Here is a 17,518-nt window from a genome sequence, read left to right on the forward strand (position 1 = left end):
CCCCGGGAACTGGCTCTCCCGGTTCTTACGGGTGACCTCACCTGGACCCGCCCTCTCAGGTGAAGGGCCGGGTCCGCTGACGTCACTTCCTGCCAGGTAAGTGCCTCTGGCGCTGGGGCTCGCAAAGGTCAGTCGACTCTACCCTGCTGAGTTACACCGTCCTTCCCTCTCCCCTCACCGCCTCTAGACCCCGAAAAAGACAGCATTCGTTTGCAGATAGACTCCTTTTATTTAAAAATCTCAAAAAAACAAAACAAAAACACAAAAATAAATTTTTAAGACAATATATTACTTAATATATTATTATAGCATACTTACAATAATTATACCATCGTTTCCAATATTACAAAAAGGCAGGAAAATACAAGGGAAGCAGACGACCCAATATATATAAATAACTATAAAATCTTATTAGAATAAATAAAGTCGTCATAAATAAGGGGCCCATTGGCTTGGGAGGAGGGATTTGGCAATAACTTTGGCTACTTGCTGTGGAGGGAAATTTGAGCACCAGGATTCTCCCTCGGGGAGGTTCCAATCACCAAACACTGGAACCTCGGGTCTAGGGAAAAATGGGAGGGGACATAGGGGCCTACTATTCACAGCAAACAATTCCAGGAGACAGTTGGGCAGGGGAGAGGACTCACTGGTTCCCTCAAATATGCTACATGTTTTAAAGAACCCCAGAAAACACTGTTCCCCAACACCATGAACACTGAGTTTGCACACTGGGGACCTGCCCCAGGGTGGCATGGGGGAGGGGTTAATGCATTATGGAATGTGGAGGGAGGGCCACTTGATTAAATCAGGAATCCCCCAGGTTCCCACAGCACAAGTGCCTCCCCTTGAGATCCAGCTGATGCCTACTAGGCAGGCACTTGTCATTCAGAAACAGAGATTCGATTGAAGATGGGGAGTCGTCGTGGGGCTGCAGGTGGCTGAGGTGGCACAAAAACCCCAGCCTCAAAGACAGGTGAATCGGATCCCCCCAGGCTGCTGCCGCTGCTAGCATATTCATCAGGGTCAGATCCCAGGCTGTGTGCAGAAGGGCTCCGGGCCAGGCCACCCAAGGGCCCCCAGATGCTGCCAGGAGTGGCCCTTTTGCAAGAGGGGCAACAGGCTGGGGTGGGGTCCCTTCGAGTCACAGGGGTCCCAGGGGCAGCAGAGAAGGCAGAAGGTGAAAGTGGGAGGTCCCCAGGTGGTGGTGGGGAGCTGGAGGGTGAGAAGGAACATGAGGACAGGGAAGGGCCTGCCAGGCCTGGTGGTGGTGGGGAGGTTCGGCGGCCAGAGGGCAAGCCAGAGAAGCTGATGCTCTGGCGCAGCACATGGGGGTGGCCAGGGGCCGCCAGGTCCTCGTTGAGATTGTGAATGAAGTGGCACCGTGAGCCGTAGGGGCAGCGGCCCTGGAGGTAGAATTTGTGGCAGAGTTCCGTCTTGTACTTGGGGTGGCGATTGGCCTGGCGCAACTCACCCAGGCCATGGGCAAACTGGCACTTAGCCCCATAGCGACAGCGCCCACTCTCTGAGAAGGTCCGACACAGTTCAGTCTTGTAGCGGGAGGAGGTGGTAGGGGTGGCAGTAGGCGAAGTGGGTGAGGGCGACTGCTCAGGCCCCGGGCGGGGAACAAGGGGTGCAAAGCCAGGAGGTGGGGGCACCCAGCCACAGCTGCGGCCCTCCACAAGGCTGGTAGAGCGGCCAGGCAAGCGGGAGGTGACCCCAGAAGGGTTGCTGGAGTCAGATGAGTTCAGGCTCCAGAGTCCAGAGGACTCAGTTCCTCCGTGGTCGGATGACAGGTCAGGGCCCAGCGACAAGAGGCTCTGTGGGAATAGTGTTCGGTTAGGACACCCGAAAACCGAAAACGCAGGGTGACGCCCCGCCCCACGGCACAAGAGCCTGCCAGTCCGGTTTGTGGGCTCCGGGCCTGAGCCCCACCCCATTACAGAAACTCCTGGGTTCCAGATCCCAGGGATCCCGGTGGAGGTTCTGGGTTTATCTACGACTGACGCCTATTCTGAGAGACCCAGAAACACATCCCCGCGCCGCCGAGGAGTTAAGAGCGGTCCCAAAGTTACAGCACACAACTGTTCCTCAATTTGAAGCCTCTGGGCCTCCGGGGATACGGATGAGTTTCGTAACTGGGGGACCAGGCAAAGCTGACCTAGGAGACCGCGTCTTGGGTTTTAGGAACTCTGATTAGGAGCGGAGGCAGAAGTTGGTCCCAACCCCCCCCTCCGCGGTGGAACTTCAACCCCAGAAACGCCTCCGCGCAAAACCGCGCCCTCAGCAACTAGGGGTGAGCCAGGTGTGGGGGCCATTTCCGCTTCCAGGCAACCCTAGTTTTAGAAAAGTGCGCCAGCTTTCCGTCTCCAGGGCCGCCCCACCCGTGTTTGGGCTGCGACCCGGGAGTTGTGGGCTCTATTTTCCCGTCCTGATAATCAGGCTGGTCTGAGAAAGGAGGCCGACGGCCCCGGCCCGAGTTTGCGGCGCCAGAAGAGTAGACAGGCGTGTGGTCCCCCGGGAATGCGGTCGGAGGGCACTCACCTCGTAGATGGCAGTGAGATCCATGGCGGCGCGGGTGGCCATGAAGGGCGGGCCAAAAGTCCGAGCGCTGAAGTCAGGCTGCTGCGGGTGGCGAGAGCCAGCATCTTATAGGACCGCTTGGGGGCGTGGTCACGAGAGGCGGGGCCAGGAGGGGCGCTTCCCGGACGCGCGCCCGCGGCTCGGCCCGCCGGGCCTCGTACCAGTTCCCTTCCGCCCGCCCCCGGCTAGGATGCGCCTGAACTTGGCCGGGAGGCAGCCACGACCCAGCGGGAGGGCCTGGGATGGGAAGCTAGAGCCTGAAGCGCCCAGGGAACTGGGAGAATGGCTCCAGGGGCAAAAGAGAGGGGCTGAGGCCGTGTGCACGTGCGAGACGGACATTCTGGGGGAGGGGAGAGACTGAGGAAGAGACAGAGATAAGACGAGATGCAGAGAGAAAAACAAAGAGCGGCACGCAGCTAGAGACCTAGCCCCGCCAGGCGGAGGCGCACACCTGTAACCCAGCTGGGAGGCTGAGGCGGGACAATCCCAAGTTTCAGGGCAGTGTCAGCAATTTAGCGAGACCCTCGGCAATTTAGTGAAACCCTGTCTCAAAAAAAAAAAAAAAAAAAAAAGAAAGAAAGAAAAGAAAAAGAAAAAAAGAAAGCTGGGGATGTAGCTCAGTGGCAAAGCACCCTGGGTTCAATGCCTAGTCCCAAATCAAAAACAAACAAAAAACGAAGGTACAGAAGAGGAAGGGAAGAAGAGGAGGGAGGAAGAAGTGGGGAAACCAGAGATGGCCCCTGAGAGATAGATTCAGAAGGAAAAACGACACGGGAGAGGCACATAAGAAAAAAAAGAGAAAAACAGTGAGAAACACCTGCAGAGAGACAGAAATCTGCAGGGGCAAAAGGAAGAGCCGAGACCACAGACCTTTTGGAAGGGAATTCTCTTCGCAGACCTTACTTGGTGCAGCATCACCAATAGCCCAGATCGGCAGACCTGACTACTCTCCTCGTCCCATTCAGGGGGGGTGGGGGTTGGGTGAGGTCCGGGCTACCTGGCCAGGTTGAAATGGGCAGCTGTGGCACCTCCTGCTGACGCTGATAAGGGCACTTCTAATTTCTTTGGGGTGGGCCATTGTGTAAATGCTTTACATACATTAACTCAATCCCCGCCACCTCTCAGGGAGGTATTATACCCATTTTAAGCACAAAGAAACCGAGGTCAAGTTACTTCCTTTTAAAGGTAGTGAACCTCAGCCACCAGATTCCAAGACATTTAAAATTAAAGATGGGTGGGGGGGACTGGATCGGCGGGGGTTCTTTATCGTGGAGGAGGACGGCCTGGATTCAACAGTTTTTAGAGATGGTCGCCGTGGGCTTTCCTCAACGGTTGAATGGGACTTACAATGAGGGTGCCTTGCAGAACAATTCTCCATTTTCAAGGATCATCCCCCACATTGGCAAGCCCTTTATTTTCAAAGGATTGCCCGGAGTGAAAACTCTTTAAGATCTGGGAAGTAAATTGACCTTTTGGGGGGAATCTTGATGAGCTGGCTGCCTTGAGAGAAAAGACAGGGGTAGATAGAAATCATTGCCGTGAAGCGGAGTGATAATGGTGGAAAGTTCATTCTTGCACGCTGCGCCGCGGGCTTGTATTGAGGTGGGGAGATCTGGCCAGGCTCTAGCCAACTTGCCTCGTCGTAGCACGGGGGGAATCCCTAATGTGGTGCTTTCTGAGGCCAAGGGGCCTTCCTAGATCGGTCCCGTGAGCGGGGCGGGCCGCGGGCGGCTTTGGCACGGTTGCGGCCTCCCGCTCGCCCGTGACTCACTCGCAGGGGGCGGGGGAGGGGGCTTCCTGGAAGCCGTGACGAGGAGGCTCAGCCGGGACGCCCGGGTTCCTCTCCTGTAACCAGGGCTCCTGTCTGCTGTAAACAGAGCCTCCGAGGACCAGGGGAAGAGTGGCGGGAGGGGGGCGCGAGGAGGGGCCCCGGGACCTGCCTCCCGCCCAGCCCAGCGCCGTCGCTGTCGCTCCAGGGACTAGAGGGGAAAACCTGAGTGGGGGGCAGCCCGGGTCCGCTCTGGCCACGGTCCAGGGGGAGGGAGTCCAGTTTCGATTCCCTGGAGACAGGGAGCCCTTCCCACTCCTGAGTCGGCCCGGCCCCCCTCCCCTGTGCCATCTGCTGAGTCATCGGGACCAGAGTTGGACGCTAGGGATCGGGCCACTCTCGCAGGGCGGGACGACCCCTGCTTCCCCCAAACTCCAGGCCGACGTGGGAGGCTCTGGAAGCTGGGCCTGGGCGTCGCCTGCCAGGACACGCGAGGGTCGAGGCCCCAGGCCCTCCTCCGTCGCCCGCAGGGCTGCGGCCCCCGGCGCGTCTCGCTCGCACCCGGGCCCGGACCCTCCCCTCTCGGCCCAGGAGTCGGGTGCCCTGCCCCCAGCGCCCAGGCCGGGAGGAAGTTCACGGCAGGACTCCTCCCCGCTCCCCACGTAGCCAGCGGGAAAATCCGCGGCTCCAGCGGCCCCGGGAATCCCCTCTGGATTGACGGTGGGGAGGGACGTGGCCGGGGTCCCGGGCTGGGCGCCCCGATCGGGTCCTGGGCGGGCGGGCAGGGGTGGGGGGGAGAAAGGGGGCGGAAACCAGAGAGGCTAAAAATACAACGAGCACTTCCGGCCCAGGGGGAGGAGAACGGAGAGCAGAGTTTCCAGAAAAACAAGCGGGGACGGGAAAGGCGGGGGTGTGAGAGCCCGTGTGAGTGCGCGGGCGAGCAGGGGCCGGTGTACTCACGGCACGTGTGCCCGGCTGCGTGTGTGCCCGGCGTGATTGCCTGGGCGGCCGCGGGTGTGGCCAAGGCTAGGGCTGGCCGTGTGTGCCCCGGTGTGGGACTGCTGGTGTGCACCACTAGTGTGAATAGTGTGCTCCTGCAGGTGTGTGCCCTGCACCTCTGGGGGAGGAGGTCAGGGCGCCTGGGGTTGCAGTTGGGGAAGTAGGTGTGGGACTTGAGTGTGCCGGTTTCCTGTGTGAAGGGCCGTGTGCATGTGATCCCCAAGGACAGGACTCTGTGAATAAACATGTGAAACCATCTATCTGTGTAATAGATTGACTAACCACCAGCGCTGGAGCCAACTGGATGTGGGGAGGCCGTGAATTGCCATTGCTCTGCAGCCGTCTTTGAGTTGGATTTATGGGACGGCACTGTCCATACCTCTGCCATCGTACCTAGCTCTGAGCCACTGTGGGATCTGGAGTGACTAAGGTGCCTGGGCTGGCCAGGGACTGACTGTACCCGCTTGTGTGGCTGGGGGTCTGCAGATATCCTTGAAGCTAGGTGATTTCATGATCTTGAAGTCCCTCTAGGTGACTGCAGCTGTGGCTCAGTGTGTATGCTTCTTAGGTGTATGAGTGCTGTTCACGGTCTGTCCTTAGCTGTGGGTGTGCCTGAGGCTGCATGTGCATGACGACACATTAGGCTAGAGTCTGGATGAAGTTCCTCTGTGGCCCAGTCACAAGGCAGTGAAATTGGTGAACTTTGGTGTCTGACGTCGACAGCGCACATGATGGGGAGAGTGGCTGGCGCCCTGCTCCATGTGGCTGTTGGTGTGTCTGCCTCTGTGGGCAGCGCAGACATGCACACACCCGCACCTGAGAAGCTGTGTCTGAGCCAGTCTTATCTGTCCCCAGCTGGTGAGGTGCTGCTGCCACTGGGCTGAGGGCAGAGCTGACTCAGCCCTGATGGGCAAAGTCTGCGATGGGGTGAGAGATAGCGGGCAAAGTGGTGGTTAGAGGGTTGTTTGTGTATTCACATGGTTGAGTTATTCAATTTAGAGTTTGTTTGTGGGACTGCCAATGGGATGGGGTCCCTGGGGCATCAGGTAGTGGGGTGGTGGGTTCTGCTAGTCTCTGCTGGACGGTGAGGGGGTGAGGGTGGTGTGCGTCTGTACGGTGCCCATAGTCTGTGCTGCCTCATGTGTGTTGTGTGGTGGCTGTGCATGTATGTCATGCACACCCCCCTGAGCACCAGGTCCTACACCCTCCCTCTGTGCCTAACAACCTAGCAAAGTCAAGTCCTCACTGGATAATCTGCTGGGGCTTCCTGTCCTATCCCTGCTCCTTCATCAAGACTCCAAGCCTCCTCATTGGTGGGTCAACTCACCAGCACATTCCTGCCTCAGGGCCTTTGCATTGCACTTCTCTCCCTGGAATGCTCTCAAGTGGATTCCCCCTCCTTCAAGTTGACTCTAGCACGTCAGTGAGGCCTGCCTTGACCTCTATTAAGGATTTTTTTGTTTTGAGACAGGAATGGAGTTTATTACATAACCCAGGCTGGTTTTGAACTCCTGGGCCCAAGCGATCCTCCTGCCTTAACCTCCAGGGTAGCTGGAATTTCAGGCATGTACCATTGTACCTGGTGCTTGGTTTTTTTGTTTTTGTCTTTTTGGTTTTGAAAATCAAATCCAGGGTCCCACACATATTAAGTGCATCTCTACCATTGAGCCACACCACCAGCCCTCCAATTTAAATAACCTTATCATCACTTGAACATAATAAACATGTTACATCTAATTATAAACCCAAATGATGTTCACAGGATGACTACCCAATGAGGGTTTTCAATAAATTGACAATTCTCAATATGCCAGTCTTTTTTTCTTTTCTTTTGCAGTGCTGGGTATTGAACTTAGGGGCTTGTTACCTCTGAGCCACATCCCCAGCCCTTTTTATTTCTTTACTTTTTGAGACAGGGTCTCACTAAATTGCCCAGGCTGGCTTTGAACTTGTGATCCTTCTGCCTCAGCCTCCTGAATAGCGTGTTGATCTACCATGCCTTATTTTTTATGCTCTCTCTCAAGGATCAGCACAGTGTTCTTGGGTCGCACTGCAGAGCTTGGCCCACACAAGATGCTCAGCCTGTGTTCCACTGTCTGCGCTGCATCACCCACTGCCTATGGTGTCTCCTAGGTGTGGTTTTTGCACTCTGGCCTTGTCTCCTGGGTGCTGGGATGTTATTCCCTCACCTGTGATGTCACGTTGACACCACCCAGTGGAGCCAGCTGTACCTGTCTTGCACATATGCTCATGAACTGACACATCTCTGCCAGTATGTGACGTGTGCCCCTGGGCTGGGAGCTGGTAGGCTCTGCTGGGGACAGGGTTAGCATATTTTCAGTTGTATTAAAGATAACTAAATCCTGCTAGGCAGAAAGAAGACTATTATTAGAGATTAAGTACAGGTAAGGAGGGTGCCCACGGGACAGGGACTAATGGTGTTTGTTTTGTTGCTATAGTGGGGATCCATTGCAGAGGTGCCTCACCACTCAGCTACACAGTCCTTTTTATTTCATTTCTGAGACAGGGTCTGACCAAGTAGCCCAGGCTGGCCTTGAACTTGGAATTCTCCTGCCTCACAATCCAGTCACTGGCATTACAGGTGTGTGCCCCTGCACCCAGCTAGATGGTCAAGTATGTGTCAAATTGGCTGGGCCGCAGTTCCAACTGTTTGAAAAGCTGATTGAATCAGACAGGGGCTGAGCTAAGGCTTCCCTGAAGAAGACGGCCACCTGCGGTCAGCGCTTCAGCTTGCCTTCCTGCCTGAGCACCAGTGCTTCAAGGAAGCTCAGGGAAGGAATTTCCTGGGATGTACACACACAGCTGGGCCGAATTCCAGTTTCCCAGTATGGGACAGTGAATCACAGAGGTCTCCATGGTCTCGGGGTTTCCTTACAAACATGGGGTACAGGAGAGGAGGCTGTTGGGTGGTGACATGGGAACCAGGGCACTGAAGGTGTTGGGTGGGGCAGTTCCCCGACCAGGCTGAGTCACCGGGCCTTTCACACCCCAACAGCTGGGCCTAGGGTGGTAGCTCTGCCTGGCACTTGCCCAGGCCTGACGGCCATGGCTGAGCTTCCCCCGAAGCTGTTCGGCTGTTGGGGACAGGGGAAGCCTGGTGGGGCACTCCCTCCCTCCCTCAAGCCCCCTCCCCAGGGCCTGCTTCCCGGAGCTGGGTTCTTCCCCAGGACTGATGATTCACACCACTGGGGCCTTTTCACTTCTCCTTTGGGCTAAAAATACAGGGACCCAGGCATCAGCTGGGCCAGGCTGCCCCACAGATTGCACAATGGCCCACATTGGTGTTCCGCTGACGCAGGGCCAGGGCCTGGGTTGCTCCCCAATCAGGCATGTTGAGGTTAGGGCCTCAGCTCCTCCACTTCTTCTTTCTTGGGCTCAAGATCTTGCAGGCTGGGCTAATGTGGGAGATGCTGAGGGTTTCCGGGCTTGGCTGTGGTCCCTAGAAATGATGCCCTTCCCTTAGCACCAAGAAACCCAAGGTTTCTGGCTTTCTTCATAGACAAGAGTGCCAGCAAGGAGTTGGGGGCAGCCAAAGAGGACTGACTGTTAGAGACAGGGATACAGAAAACCACAGGGGCAGAGACTGAAATGGGGCAGAGAAAGATGAGAGAGAGAGAGAGAGAAACAACACAGGAGACAGGAACAGCTGGAGAAAGAAACAGACACAAATCACCCTCAACTGACCAAACTCCAGGGAAGACTGAGAGGGAAGGGCCCAGCCAGGAGACCACACCCACGCCACACCTACACCAGGCAGGGGTAGGGCCCCTGGAACAAAGGTCATCAAGAAGGCTCAGTTCAAAGTCCATACTAGCCCAGGGAGGGGAGAAGGATAGCAGTAGAGGCGGGGTTGGGTCCTGTTGTTCTCCCTGCTGGCCTCTGCTGCCCCCTGCTGGCTCCAATCCGCAATGCTCAGGGAAGAAGGAGAAATGAGACACAACTCGGGCTTTTTGGCTTAGGCCAATCTTCATTCTTTGTCTGCCCGCCTTATCCCCCAATGCCAGCCCCGCTCCCTGCCATGCCATCTCAGAGGGTGCCCCCGGGGCCAGTAGGTGGTGCAGGCGTCTTGCCTGTGACCTTGTTGGCACAGTCCAGCAGGGCCGTATGAATGTCCTTGGCACAGGCAATCTGGGCTTTGATGACGGCCAGGTACTGTGGGTAGGGCAGGCTGTCAGGCTGCACGGCATCTGGCTTGGTGGCTGTGGGCACCAGGGTCGGAGAGTGCTTGGCACTGTCACAGCTCTGTGAAAGGCACTCATGCGCCAGGCGCTGTGGACAAGAGGCAGGGGTGCAGCATCAGCCTCACTCTAGGTACACAGGGTCCCCCACCCCCTGGGGGCCAGCCTGCTAGATCTTTGGAGTCCTAAGGTCTTGGGACTCAGAGCTGGGCCCTGCCAATCACTGGCTGGGTGACCTGAAGCAAGCGACTGCTCTTCTCTGAGACTCAGTTTCCTCCTCTGGGAAATGGGTTTAAGGACTACCTCTTTTGACCTCATAGGTAAGAACAGTAAGAACAGGTGTGTTGAGGCCCAGATCCTAGTGCATCATTTCTTTTCTTTTATGGAGGATGGAACCCAGGGGCACTTAACTACTGGGCTGCATCCCCAGCCTGTTTTTTATATTTTATTAGAGACAGGGTCTCACTGAGTTGCTAAGTTGCTGAGGCTGGCTTTGAACTTCAGCCTCCGGAGCTGCTGGGATTACAGGTGTGCATCAGCACCTGGCCCTAGTACATCATTTGAAGTACTAACTGATCATTGTCGGTTATTATGACTGTTACTGTCTTAACCCAAGCTTAGCATTGGCAGTGGCTTCTCTGATGGCACCTGCCATTGATTTTCTCCTACTTGTTTGGTCACTCCTACCAGGTTCTTGTCACTCTACTCAAGACTGGAGCAGCAGTCTCCAGTCTCCTTCCACTCCCCATGATCCCTCAGCAGTCATCCCCACACACTGGGCTCCCACCTCAATGATGGTGCACACACCCCTGTCCTTAGCTTCCCTTGTATTCCTAGGCCCCTTCCCTCATATTCTCCCATCAAACTGTTGTTTCTCATGGGTCTCCATCTCAGATGATTCTACCATTCCTACCAGAGCCCTGGGTCCCATCCTGGAAAGTCCTCCCTTAACAGCCCATCTGTCCTGTGGCCTGACAAAACTTAGAAGCTCCCAAGTTCTTCCTAAAGAAGTGAGGAACCAGGGAACTGGGAACATGGGAACCAGGGCACTGAAGGTGTTGGGTGAGGCAGTTCATCAGCCCCACTCTGGTTGCATCCTTGGGCCTCACTAAACTGTAAGTTCTTTACTCAACTTCTCTTACAAAGTCTTCTTTTGGCAGCCAGAAGCATATTATATTACTAAAAAGCAAACTGTTCCATGTTCTCCCTTACCTGAAATCCTCCATGGCTCCCCAGTGCCCTCAGCGTTATATTCAAAATTCCACTCCTACTACACCTGAGCCAGACTGAATCTCCTAATAATCTCCTGAAATTTAAAGCATAAGTTGTTCCTGGCTGGAACACAGTGTTACCCCAACCACTTCTCAATTCTGCCTGGCCTTTAACACCTGGTCCAGAATGATAATACTATAGGAAACACTTGCCATATACCTAGTATGATGGGTATGTACTTTCCATGCATGATCTTGCTGAGTTTTCTCTGAAACTCTATTTTCCAAGGCTCACAGGAAGTTGGTCTGATTAGAGGCCTACCTCTCATCTCCTGCACTCTCTGTTCTTTGTTCTGATCTCTCTCCAATGTGCTCTCCTCAGCAGCCTTCCCTGAACCACTCTCTCTCTACCCTCAACCCATGCTTCCACATCCCCTCAGCTGCCTTCCATCCTAGCCCTGACACCACTACCTGTGCTCCATTTCACAGCCCCAACCACTGTGGCCTGGACTTCTCCCATCACAGCCTTGACCACTGTGAGTTGTCCCTGTTTGGGGTTACACTTGTCACTGCACTAAACTGCAAGTTCTGTGAGAGCAAGGATCAGGGCAACAGTGTGTCTCCAGCATCAGATGAAGCCCAGGTCTGTCCCAGAGGAGGTACCCAGTGAATGAGCCAACTGATGGTTCATGAAGGTCCCAGGGACTGAGGTAAGATTGTGGGCACCCAGTGCCCAGAAGACCCCTTACCAGACACAGCTCCAGCTGGTCACAGAGTGCGTAGAACTCCTCCAGGCACTTGTCAAAGCGCTGTATGGGTCCATCGCTGCTCTTTCTAGCATCCGGGAGAAAAGAGGGGAATGGATTTCCAATCTTTGGGGCACCAGGGTCTACACAACTAAGTGTTCATCAGGAAACCAGGGACAGGCCCAGGGGATCTGAAGCAGAGCTTGAAATTAGGAGGGTGGTGGGGGGAGGATATCTTGGGGAAAGAGGGCTGCACTTACTGTCCATTGTCAATGTTAGTGTTCTGAATCAAGTTCTGCGCTGCAACCTTCATCAAGGTCTAGTTTAAAAAGAAAGAAAAAGATGAGGGAGATAGAGAAACAGAGAGGATAATTTTGTTAGATCTACGCTCTTCCTTGAGATAACACCCAGCCTTAGTCCTCCTCTTCATTTGGCATCTCCCTCCTGACACTCCAGAATAATGCTGATTTCCATTCCTATATCAGACACTGGTATTTTCCCGGAAGCCTGCCCTCGCCTGGGTTTTCACCAACAATCTCCATTATCCATCAATCACGGGCAGAAGCTACGAATAGACACTCCTTTCCACAGGCTTTAACGACCAGAGGCGGGCTTTCCCCTTACACCCCTTCCCACTCAAGTTCTGGCCAATCCCAGCCTCAACATCTACATTGATCCCGCCCCACAATGTCACTCCACAGAGCTTCGCTTTGGCATCACAAAAATGAACGTCTTTTTCCTCTTCCCTACTACGATCTCTCCACAACTAAACCACCCCTCAGCACGCCCTCTTGGAATCAGACTGCCAAATCCTGCATTCTCCTCACAGCTCCCGATCGATCACCTGTAGACTCTCCTTCAGCTGCGGGATGAGCATCTTATAGCGCTGCACAGGATCGAAGTCCTGTTGTTGTTGCTGCAGGAGACCGCTTTGGGCAGGTCCCACCAGTTGTGCTGGCGGTTGCGGCTGCTGCTGGGAACCCGGGCCACCAGTGGAACCCGGACCCGATACACTACCAGCTGAGGAAGCCACTGAAGCCTGCTGCTGGGGCGCAGCCATCTTCCTTGCTTAGAGCGCCGGAAGTGCGTCACAAGTGCTGCTCCCGGGTTTCAGTGTCTCCATCGGTAGGCCCCGTTTACTAGTTAGCTCCGCCTTCAGACAGTTTAACCAATGAAAGGAGAGGAGATGCCCCCACCTTCCATCAGTCTCAAATCCGACGGCCAGACTAGGATTTCTTTTCGCCAATCACAAGACGTTTTCCCTCCATGGCTCCACCCTTTACCCAGAAGCTCTCCAATCCGTGCGTGTTTCTGATCCGGACTCTATTTCCCGGAAGGCTTTGCGGCCTGAGGCGACCTGTCGGGTCCTTAGCGTCTTGGCGGCAGTTGGTGGAGCCGGAGCTGTGAGTCCGCCTGTGGCGCTGCCTGAGCGTTCTCCTGAGTCTTGCCCAAAGCTCTTCCCTCCAGCCTCTCACCCTAGCCCTCCCCCTCAGAGAACGGCGTCATCCTGAGTCCTGCCTCAGGTCAGGCGTCCACGGAGGTCGGCACGCCCCTCCGCGTCTGCCCGCGGCGCAGCAAGGACCCCGTTCGGGCCGCCGTCGCCTCGTCGCTATGGCGCCCACCATCCAGACCCAGGCCCAGCGGGAGGATGGCCACAGGTAGGCGCCACGCTACCTGGCTCTACCCCTCTCCTCTACGTCTCCCAGGGCTTCAGCAAGGCGGGGGTCGGGTGAGGGTATCTGCCCACATCGTCATTGGCCCCCCAGGGCTGCCCGCGAGGTCACCGAGCGCTTACCTTTGACGGAGGGGGCGGGCTCCTCCTGGGACTCCGGTGTTGCCCCTTCCTCCCCTGCCCCCGAATTAAGGAATTACTCCTCTGGAAGCGCTCCGGCCGATTGAGCGCTTAGATCACTCCAGTTAAACGTTTGGAAACCATTCTTCCCAAAACGATTGAGTACGTGGTTTTTTATTAAAAACACTGGATTGAAAGCTTTTGGGGACACTCCGCGAAACGGAATCGAATGCTTGCCCCCACCCCAAAATGGGTGCATCTCTTAGAAGCTTGGAGAAACCTCTTTTACTCCTCTATCAACCCCTGTTCACTCCTTCGTTCCATCAGTCTCTTTTTTTCTCCACCAGGCCCAATTCCCACCGGACTCTACCTGAGAGGTGAGCCCCACTGTGATTTCCCTGGAGAAGTGGGCGTGGGAGCTGGGAGCAAAAGTGGGGCAGCATGGGCCAAATTTTGAGTTCTTGTTTTCCTAGATCTGGAGTGGTCTGCCGAGTCAAGTATTGCAATAGTCTCCCTGACATCCCCTTCGACCCCAAGTTCATCACATACCCTTTTGACCAGAACAGGTGAGATTAAGATCAGGGATGGGGAAACTACTCAGAAATGAGGAGCCTAAGGTTGCTTAGGCTCTTTACTTCTCTTTCTCTGGGTCTACTCGGTACCTACCCAGCCATAGTAGCAGGTGCTCAGTAAATACTCATGGATGGAGCAAGTAGCATCTGAGATTCTCCCCAGAGCTTAGCTTCTGGGAAGCAGGGAAGAGAGGGATAGAGCTGATATCAGAAATCCACAGTGGACATGTTTCCTTACCCAGGTTTGTCCAGTATAAAGCGACCTCCTTAGAGAAACAGCACAAACATGACCTCCTGACTGAGCCAGATCTGGGAGTCACCATTGACCTCATCAACCCCGACACCTACCGCATTGATCCAAATGGTTCGTGGGAAGACAGGGTTGGTCTACTCTAGACCATAAGAGGCCAGGCTTGGGCTTCCTTCATGGTGGTCCTGCCTCTTCCCTTTCTAGTTCTCCTGGATCCAGCTGATGAGAAGCTTTTAGAAGAGGAGATTCAGGCTCCCACCAGCTCTAAGAGGTGAGCAGGTGCCAACTAGGTACTGGGTCTGGCTGGGATAGGCTCTGCAAACAGGAAGTCCTGCATGGGGTTCTAAAGTACCTCATCTCCAACCCCAGATCCCAGCAACATGCAAAAGTAGTGCCATGGATGCGGAAGACAGAGTACATTTCCACTGAATTCAACCGTTATGGCATCTCTAATGAGAAACCTGAGGTCAAGTAAGTTGAGATGGGAAGGATGGGGGAATGTGGAGATTTCTCGCTAAGTCCAGTGGTCCCTAAAGTTTATTGTCTTCACTCCTAGGATTGGGGTTTCTGTGAAGCAGCAGTTCACTGAGGAAGAAATATATAAAGATAGGGATAGCCAGATCACGGCCATCGAGAAGACTTTTGAGGATGCCCAGAAATCAGTAATTGAAGGACTAGGGTGGGGAGAATCAGAAGTGTGACTTGAGCACTTCCCCTCACTCTGTTTTTGCTCCCATTAGATCTCCCAGCATTACAGCAAGCCTCGAGTGACACCAGTGGAGGTCATGCCTGTATTCCCAGACTTTAAGGTCAGGCCTAGGGCAAGAGGTTGAGGGATGGTCTCCCATGTCTGTCTGTACCAACTAACCCAGTGCCCTCCATTCCCCCAGATGTGGATCAACCCATGTGCTCAGGTAATCTTTGACTCAGATCCAGCTCCCAAGGACACAAGTGGTGCAGCTGCATTGGAGATGATGTCTCAGGCCATGATCAGGTCAGTGGTTCTGCTGTTTACCTTCACCTGCTCCTCCTTCTCTCTCTGCCTCACTCTTTAACATCCCTCTTCTCCCAACTAGGGGCATGATGGATGAGGAAGGGAACCAGTTTGTGGCCTATTTCCTACCTGTGGAAGAGACACTGAAGAAACGAAAACGGGACCAGGAGGAGGAGATGGACTATGCACCAGATGATGTGTGCGTGGGTTGGGGTTAGGTTTTAGGAATTGACAAGTATGTCTCCTTTTCTCCTTGTCAGAGATGAAAATGGGACTGACTCTGTTCTGTCATTCTCAGGTATGACTACAAGATTGCTCGGGAGTACAACTGGAATGTGAAGAACAAGGCTAGCAAGGGCTATGAGGAAAACTACTTCTTCATCTTTCGAGAGGGTGATGGAGTTTACTACAATGAGTTGGAGACCAGGTACTCAGCACACTCCCAATTAGCCTGGTTCTGTGCTTTTCAAGACACTGAGGTATACAAGAACCATCCTGGAGGTCATTTGTGCCTTTTGGATTTATGCATTGTAAACAAGAGCAGCAGGAACCTGCTCACCTACATGGGCTGGACCTGGCTCTAATACAAGAAGTCAGAAAGAAAATGTTCAAGTAATGCAGGAAACCTTTAGAGCTTTTGTGGATGGTGGACAGCCAACTTTCCTGATACACTGTTATTAATATAAAATTTCATGTGAAAGTACATAGCTATGGTATAAGGAATATATAACATTGGCATATATATTTTAAGTGTAACACTTGATAACCATTTTCAAAGGTGACCCCCAAACTCTTCACTAAGGACTTAGAGTTAACTGCTGTGTCAGGGTCCTAGGTTGGGAAAGCATGACCTGAATTTTTGTTTAAAGGAGGGATCAGAAATTCTGATACAAAAGCCAGGCAGGAAATGTGAAAGACTGAACAGAGAGCGCTGGTGGGCTCAGGGTGACCTGGAACTCTTGGCAGCTTCTAAGGGACATCTGTCATCTTTTGTCACTCTGTTGGGTAAGAAAGGTCTAGTAGGGCCCTAAATGCCTGTTTTTTTGTTTTTTTTTTGGTACTTGTAAATGGACAGAAGGCCTTAATTTTATTTGTTTTTATGTGGTATTGAGGATCAAACCCAGTGCCTCATATATGCTAGGCAAGCGCTCTGCCACTGCGCTGCAACCCCATTACTAAATGCCTGTTTTTCAAAAGCCAGAAATCCATCTTCTTCTGGTTTTAATTCTGGGGTGCACTCTTAACACAGAGCCATGTCCCAGCCCTGCTTCTCCTGGCTTTTAAGTATTGGTATTTAATACACACACACACACGAATATACCACATATACACATATCACAACTAGTTTATCCTTTCACTGGTGTGCTCTGGGCCAAGCACTGACTGGGAACTTAAGTCAGACCAGACCCCTCAGGGGTCTTAAGACACATTTTCTATACTTGTACAATTTGTCCACTGCAGGGTCCGCCTTAGTAAGCGCCGGGCCAAGGCTGGAGTTCAGTCAGGCACCAATGCCCTGCTTGTGGTCAAACACCGGGACATGAATGAGAAGGAATTAGAAGCCCAGGTAATAAGCACCACTGGACCAGGGCACCCTTAGGGAGGGCAGTGGTGGGTGAGAAGGATAGAAGAAGCCTGACAGAAGACCCTTCTTCCCAATCCTGCCGCTTCTAGGAGGCACGGAAGGCCCAGCTGGAAAACCACGAACCAGAGGAGGAAGAGGAGGAGGAGATGGAGGCAGAAGAGAAAGAAGCTGGGGGCTCAGGTAATGAGGAACAGGCCAGACCCTGGGAACCTCAAGAGGGCAGGAAATTGGGTCTCACCTCTTTCTGCTCCCTCACAGATGAGGAGAACGAGAAGGGCAGCAGCAGTGAGAAGGAGGGCAGCGAGGACGAGCGCTCAGGCAGTGAGAGTGAACGAGAGGAAGGTGACAGGGAGGAGGCAAGTGACAAGAGTGGAAGTGGTGAGGACGAGAGCAGTGAGGATGAAGCTCGGGCTGCTCGGGACAAAGAGGAGATCTTTGGTAGTGATGCGGATTCGGAGGATGATGCGGACTCTGATGATGAGGACAGAGGACGGGCCGGAGGTGGCAGTGACAATGATTCGGACAGTGGCAGTGATGGGGGTGGCCAGCGGAGCCGGAGCGCCAGCCCCTTCCCCAGTGGCAGTGAACACTCGGCCCAGGAAGATGGCAGTGAAGCTGCAGCTTCTGATTCCAGTGAGGCTGACAGCGATAGTGACTGAGCCCCAGACCCTTCAGAGGGGAAGCACAGACACATGCTCAGAGCAAGGCACTTTTCTAGTGGTCTATTTGTGAGCCCTTCACTTTATTTGTCACCACCCCTCCCCCCCACACCAACCTTTGCTGTTAATAAAGTCAACTTCTCTTGATGTATCTTCCCAGCGC

General features: G+C 54.1%; 3 protein-coding genes across 3 annotated transcripts; 1 reads left to right on the forward strand and 2 right to left on the reverse strand.

Annotated features, from left to right (window-relative positions):
- Nucleotides 1–214: 214 nt before the first annotated feature.
- On the reverse strand, nt 215–2,711 carry Zfp36 (ZFP36 ring finger protein). The gene is made up of 2 exons (XM_076838916.1): nt 2,542–2,711; nt 215–1,817 (listed from the first exon to the last, which is right to left on the reverse strand). Exons 1-2 carry the CDS (start codon nt 2,581–2,583, stop codon nt 882–884), a joined length of 978 nt encoding a protein of 325 aa, XP_076695031.1. The 5' UTR covers nt 2,584–2,711; the 3' UTR covers nt 215–881.
- A 6,600-nt stretch (nt 2,712–9,311) lies between these two features.
- On the reverse strand, nt 9,312–12,606 carry Med29 (mediator complex subunit 29). Its single transcript, XM_076838487.1, has 4 exons — nt 12,348–12,606; nt 11,764–11,822; nt 11,507–11,591; nt 9,312–9,637 (listed from the first exon to the last, which is right to left on the reverse strand). The coding sequence occupies exons 1-4, from the start codon at nt 12,561–12,563 to the stop codon at nt 9,395–9,397; spliced, it is 603 nt and encodes a 200-aa protein (XP_076694602.1). The 5' UTR covers nt 12,564–12,606; the 3' UTR covers nt 9,312–9,394.
- Paf1 (PAF1 component of Paf1/RNA polymerase II complex) lies at nt 12,357–17,502 on the forward strand. Its single transcript, XM_076838486.2, has 14 exons — nt 12,357–13,161; nt 13,643–13,672; nt 13,769–13,861; nt 14,110–14,231; nt 14,322–14,388; nt 14,487–14,588; nt 14,674–14,779; nt 14,858–14,926; nt 15,008–15,111; nt 15,194–15,310; nt 15,410–15,538; nt 16,573–16,678; nt 16,786–16,876; nt 16,955–17,502. Exons 1-14 carry the CDS (start codon nt 13,115–13,117, stop codon nt 17,353–17,355), a joined length of 1,584 nt encoding a protein of 527 aa, XP_076694601.1. The 5' UTR covers nt 12,357–13,114; the 3' UTR covers nt 17,356–17,502.
- Nucleotides 17,503–17,518: the final 16 nt, after the last annotated feature.

This window comes from Callospermophilus lateralis, chromosome 18, assembly GCF_048772815.1.
Source record: "Callospermophilus lateralis isolate mCalLat2 chromosome 18, mCalLat2.hap1, whole genome shotgun sequence".
Lineage (NCBI taxonomy): Eukaryota > Metazoa > Chordata > Mammalia > Rodentia > Sciuridae > Callospermophilus > Callospermophilus lateralis.

Bases quoted from the DNA above. Each gene is read 5' to 3' on its own strand.
- Zfp36 (XM_076838916.1), bottom strand. From the start codon at position 2,583: ATGGCCACCCGCGCCGCCATGGATCTCACTGCCATCTACGAG. The intron at 1,818-2,541 runs GTGAGTGCCCTC...CTATTCCCACAG, and splicing joins ATCTCACTGCCATCTACGAG to AGCCTCTTGTCGCTGGGCCC.
- Med29 (XM_076838487.1), bottom strand. From the start codon at position 12,563: ATGGCTGCGCCCCAGCAGCAGGCTTCAGTGGCTTCCTCAGCTGGTAGT. The intron at 11,592-11,763 runs GTAAGTGCAGCC...CCCGGATGCTAG, and splicing joins ACTAACATTGACAATGGACA to AAAGAGCAGCGATGGACCCA. The intron at 9,638-11,506 runs GTAAGGGGTCTT...TCTTGTCCACAG, and splicing joins ACCAGCTGGAGCTGTGTCTG to CGCCTGGCGCATGAGTGCCT.
- Paf1 (XM_076838486.2), top strand. From the start codon at position 13,115: ATGGCGCCCACCATCCAGACCCAGGCCCAGCGGGAGGATGGCCACAG. The intron at 13,162-13,642 runs GTAGGCGCCACG...TTTCTCCACCAG, and splicing joins CAGCGGGAGGATGGCCACAG to GCCCAATTCCCACCGGACTC. The intron at 15,539-16,572 runs GTACTCAGCACA...TGTCCACTGCAG, and splicing joins TACAATGAGTTGGAGACCAG to GGTCCGCCTTAGTAAGCGCC.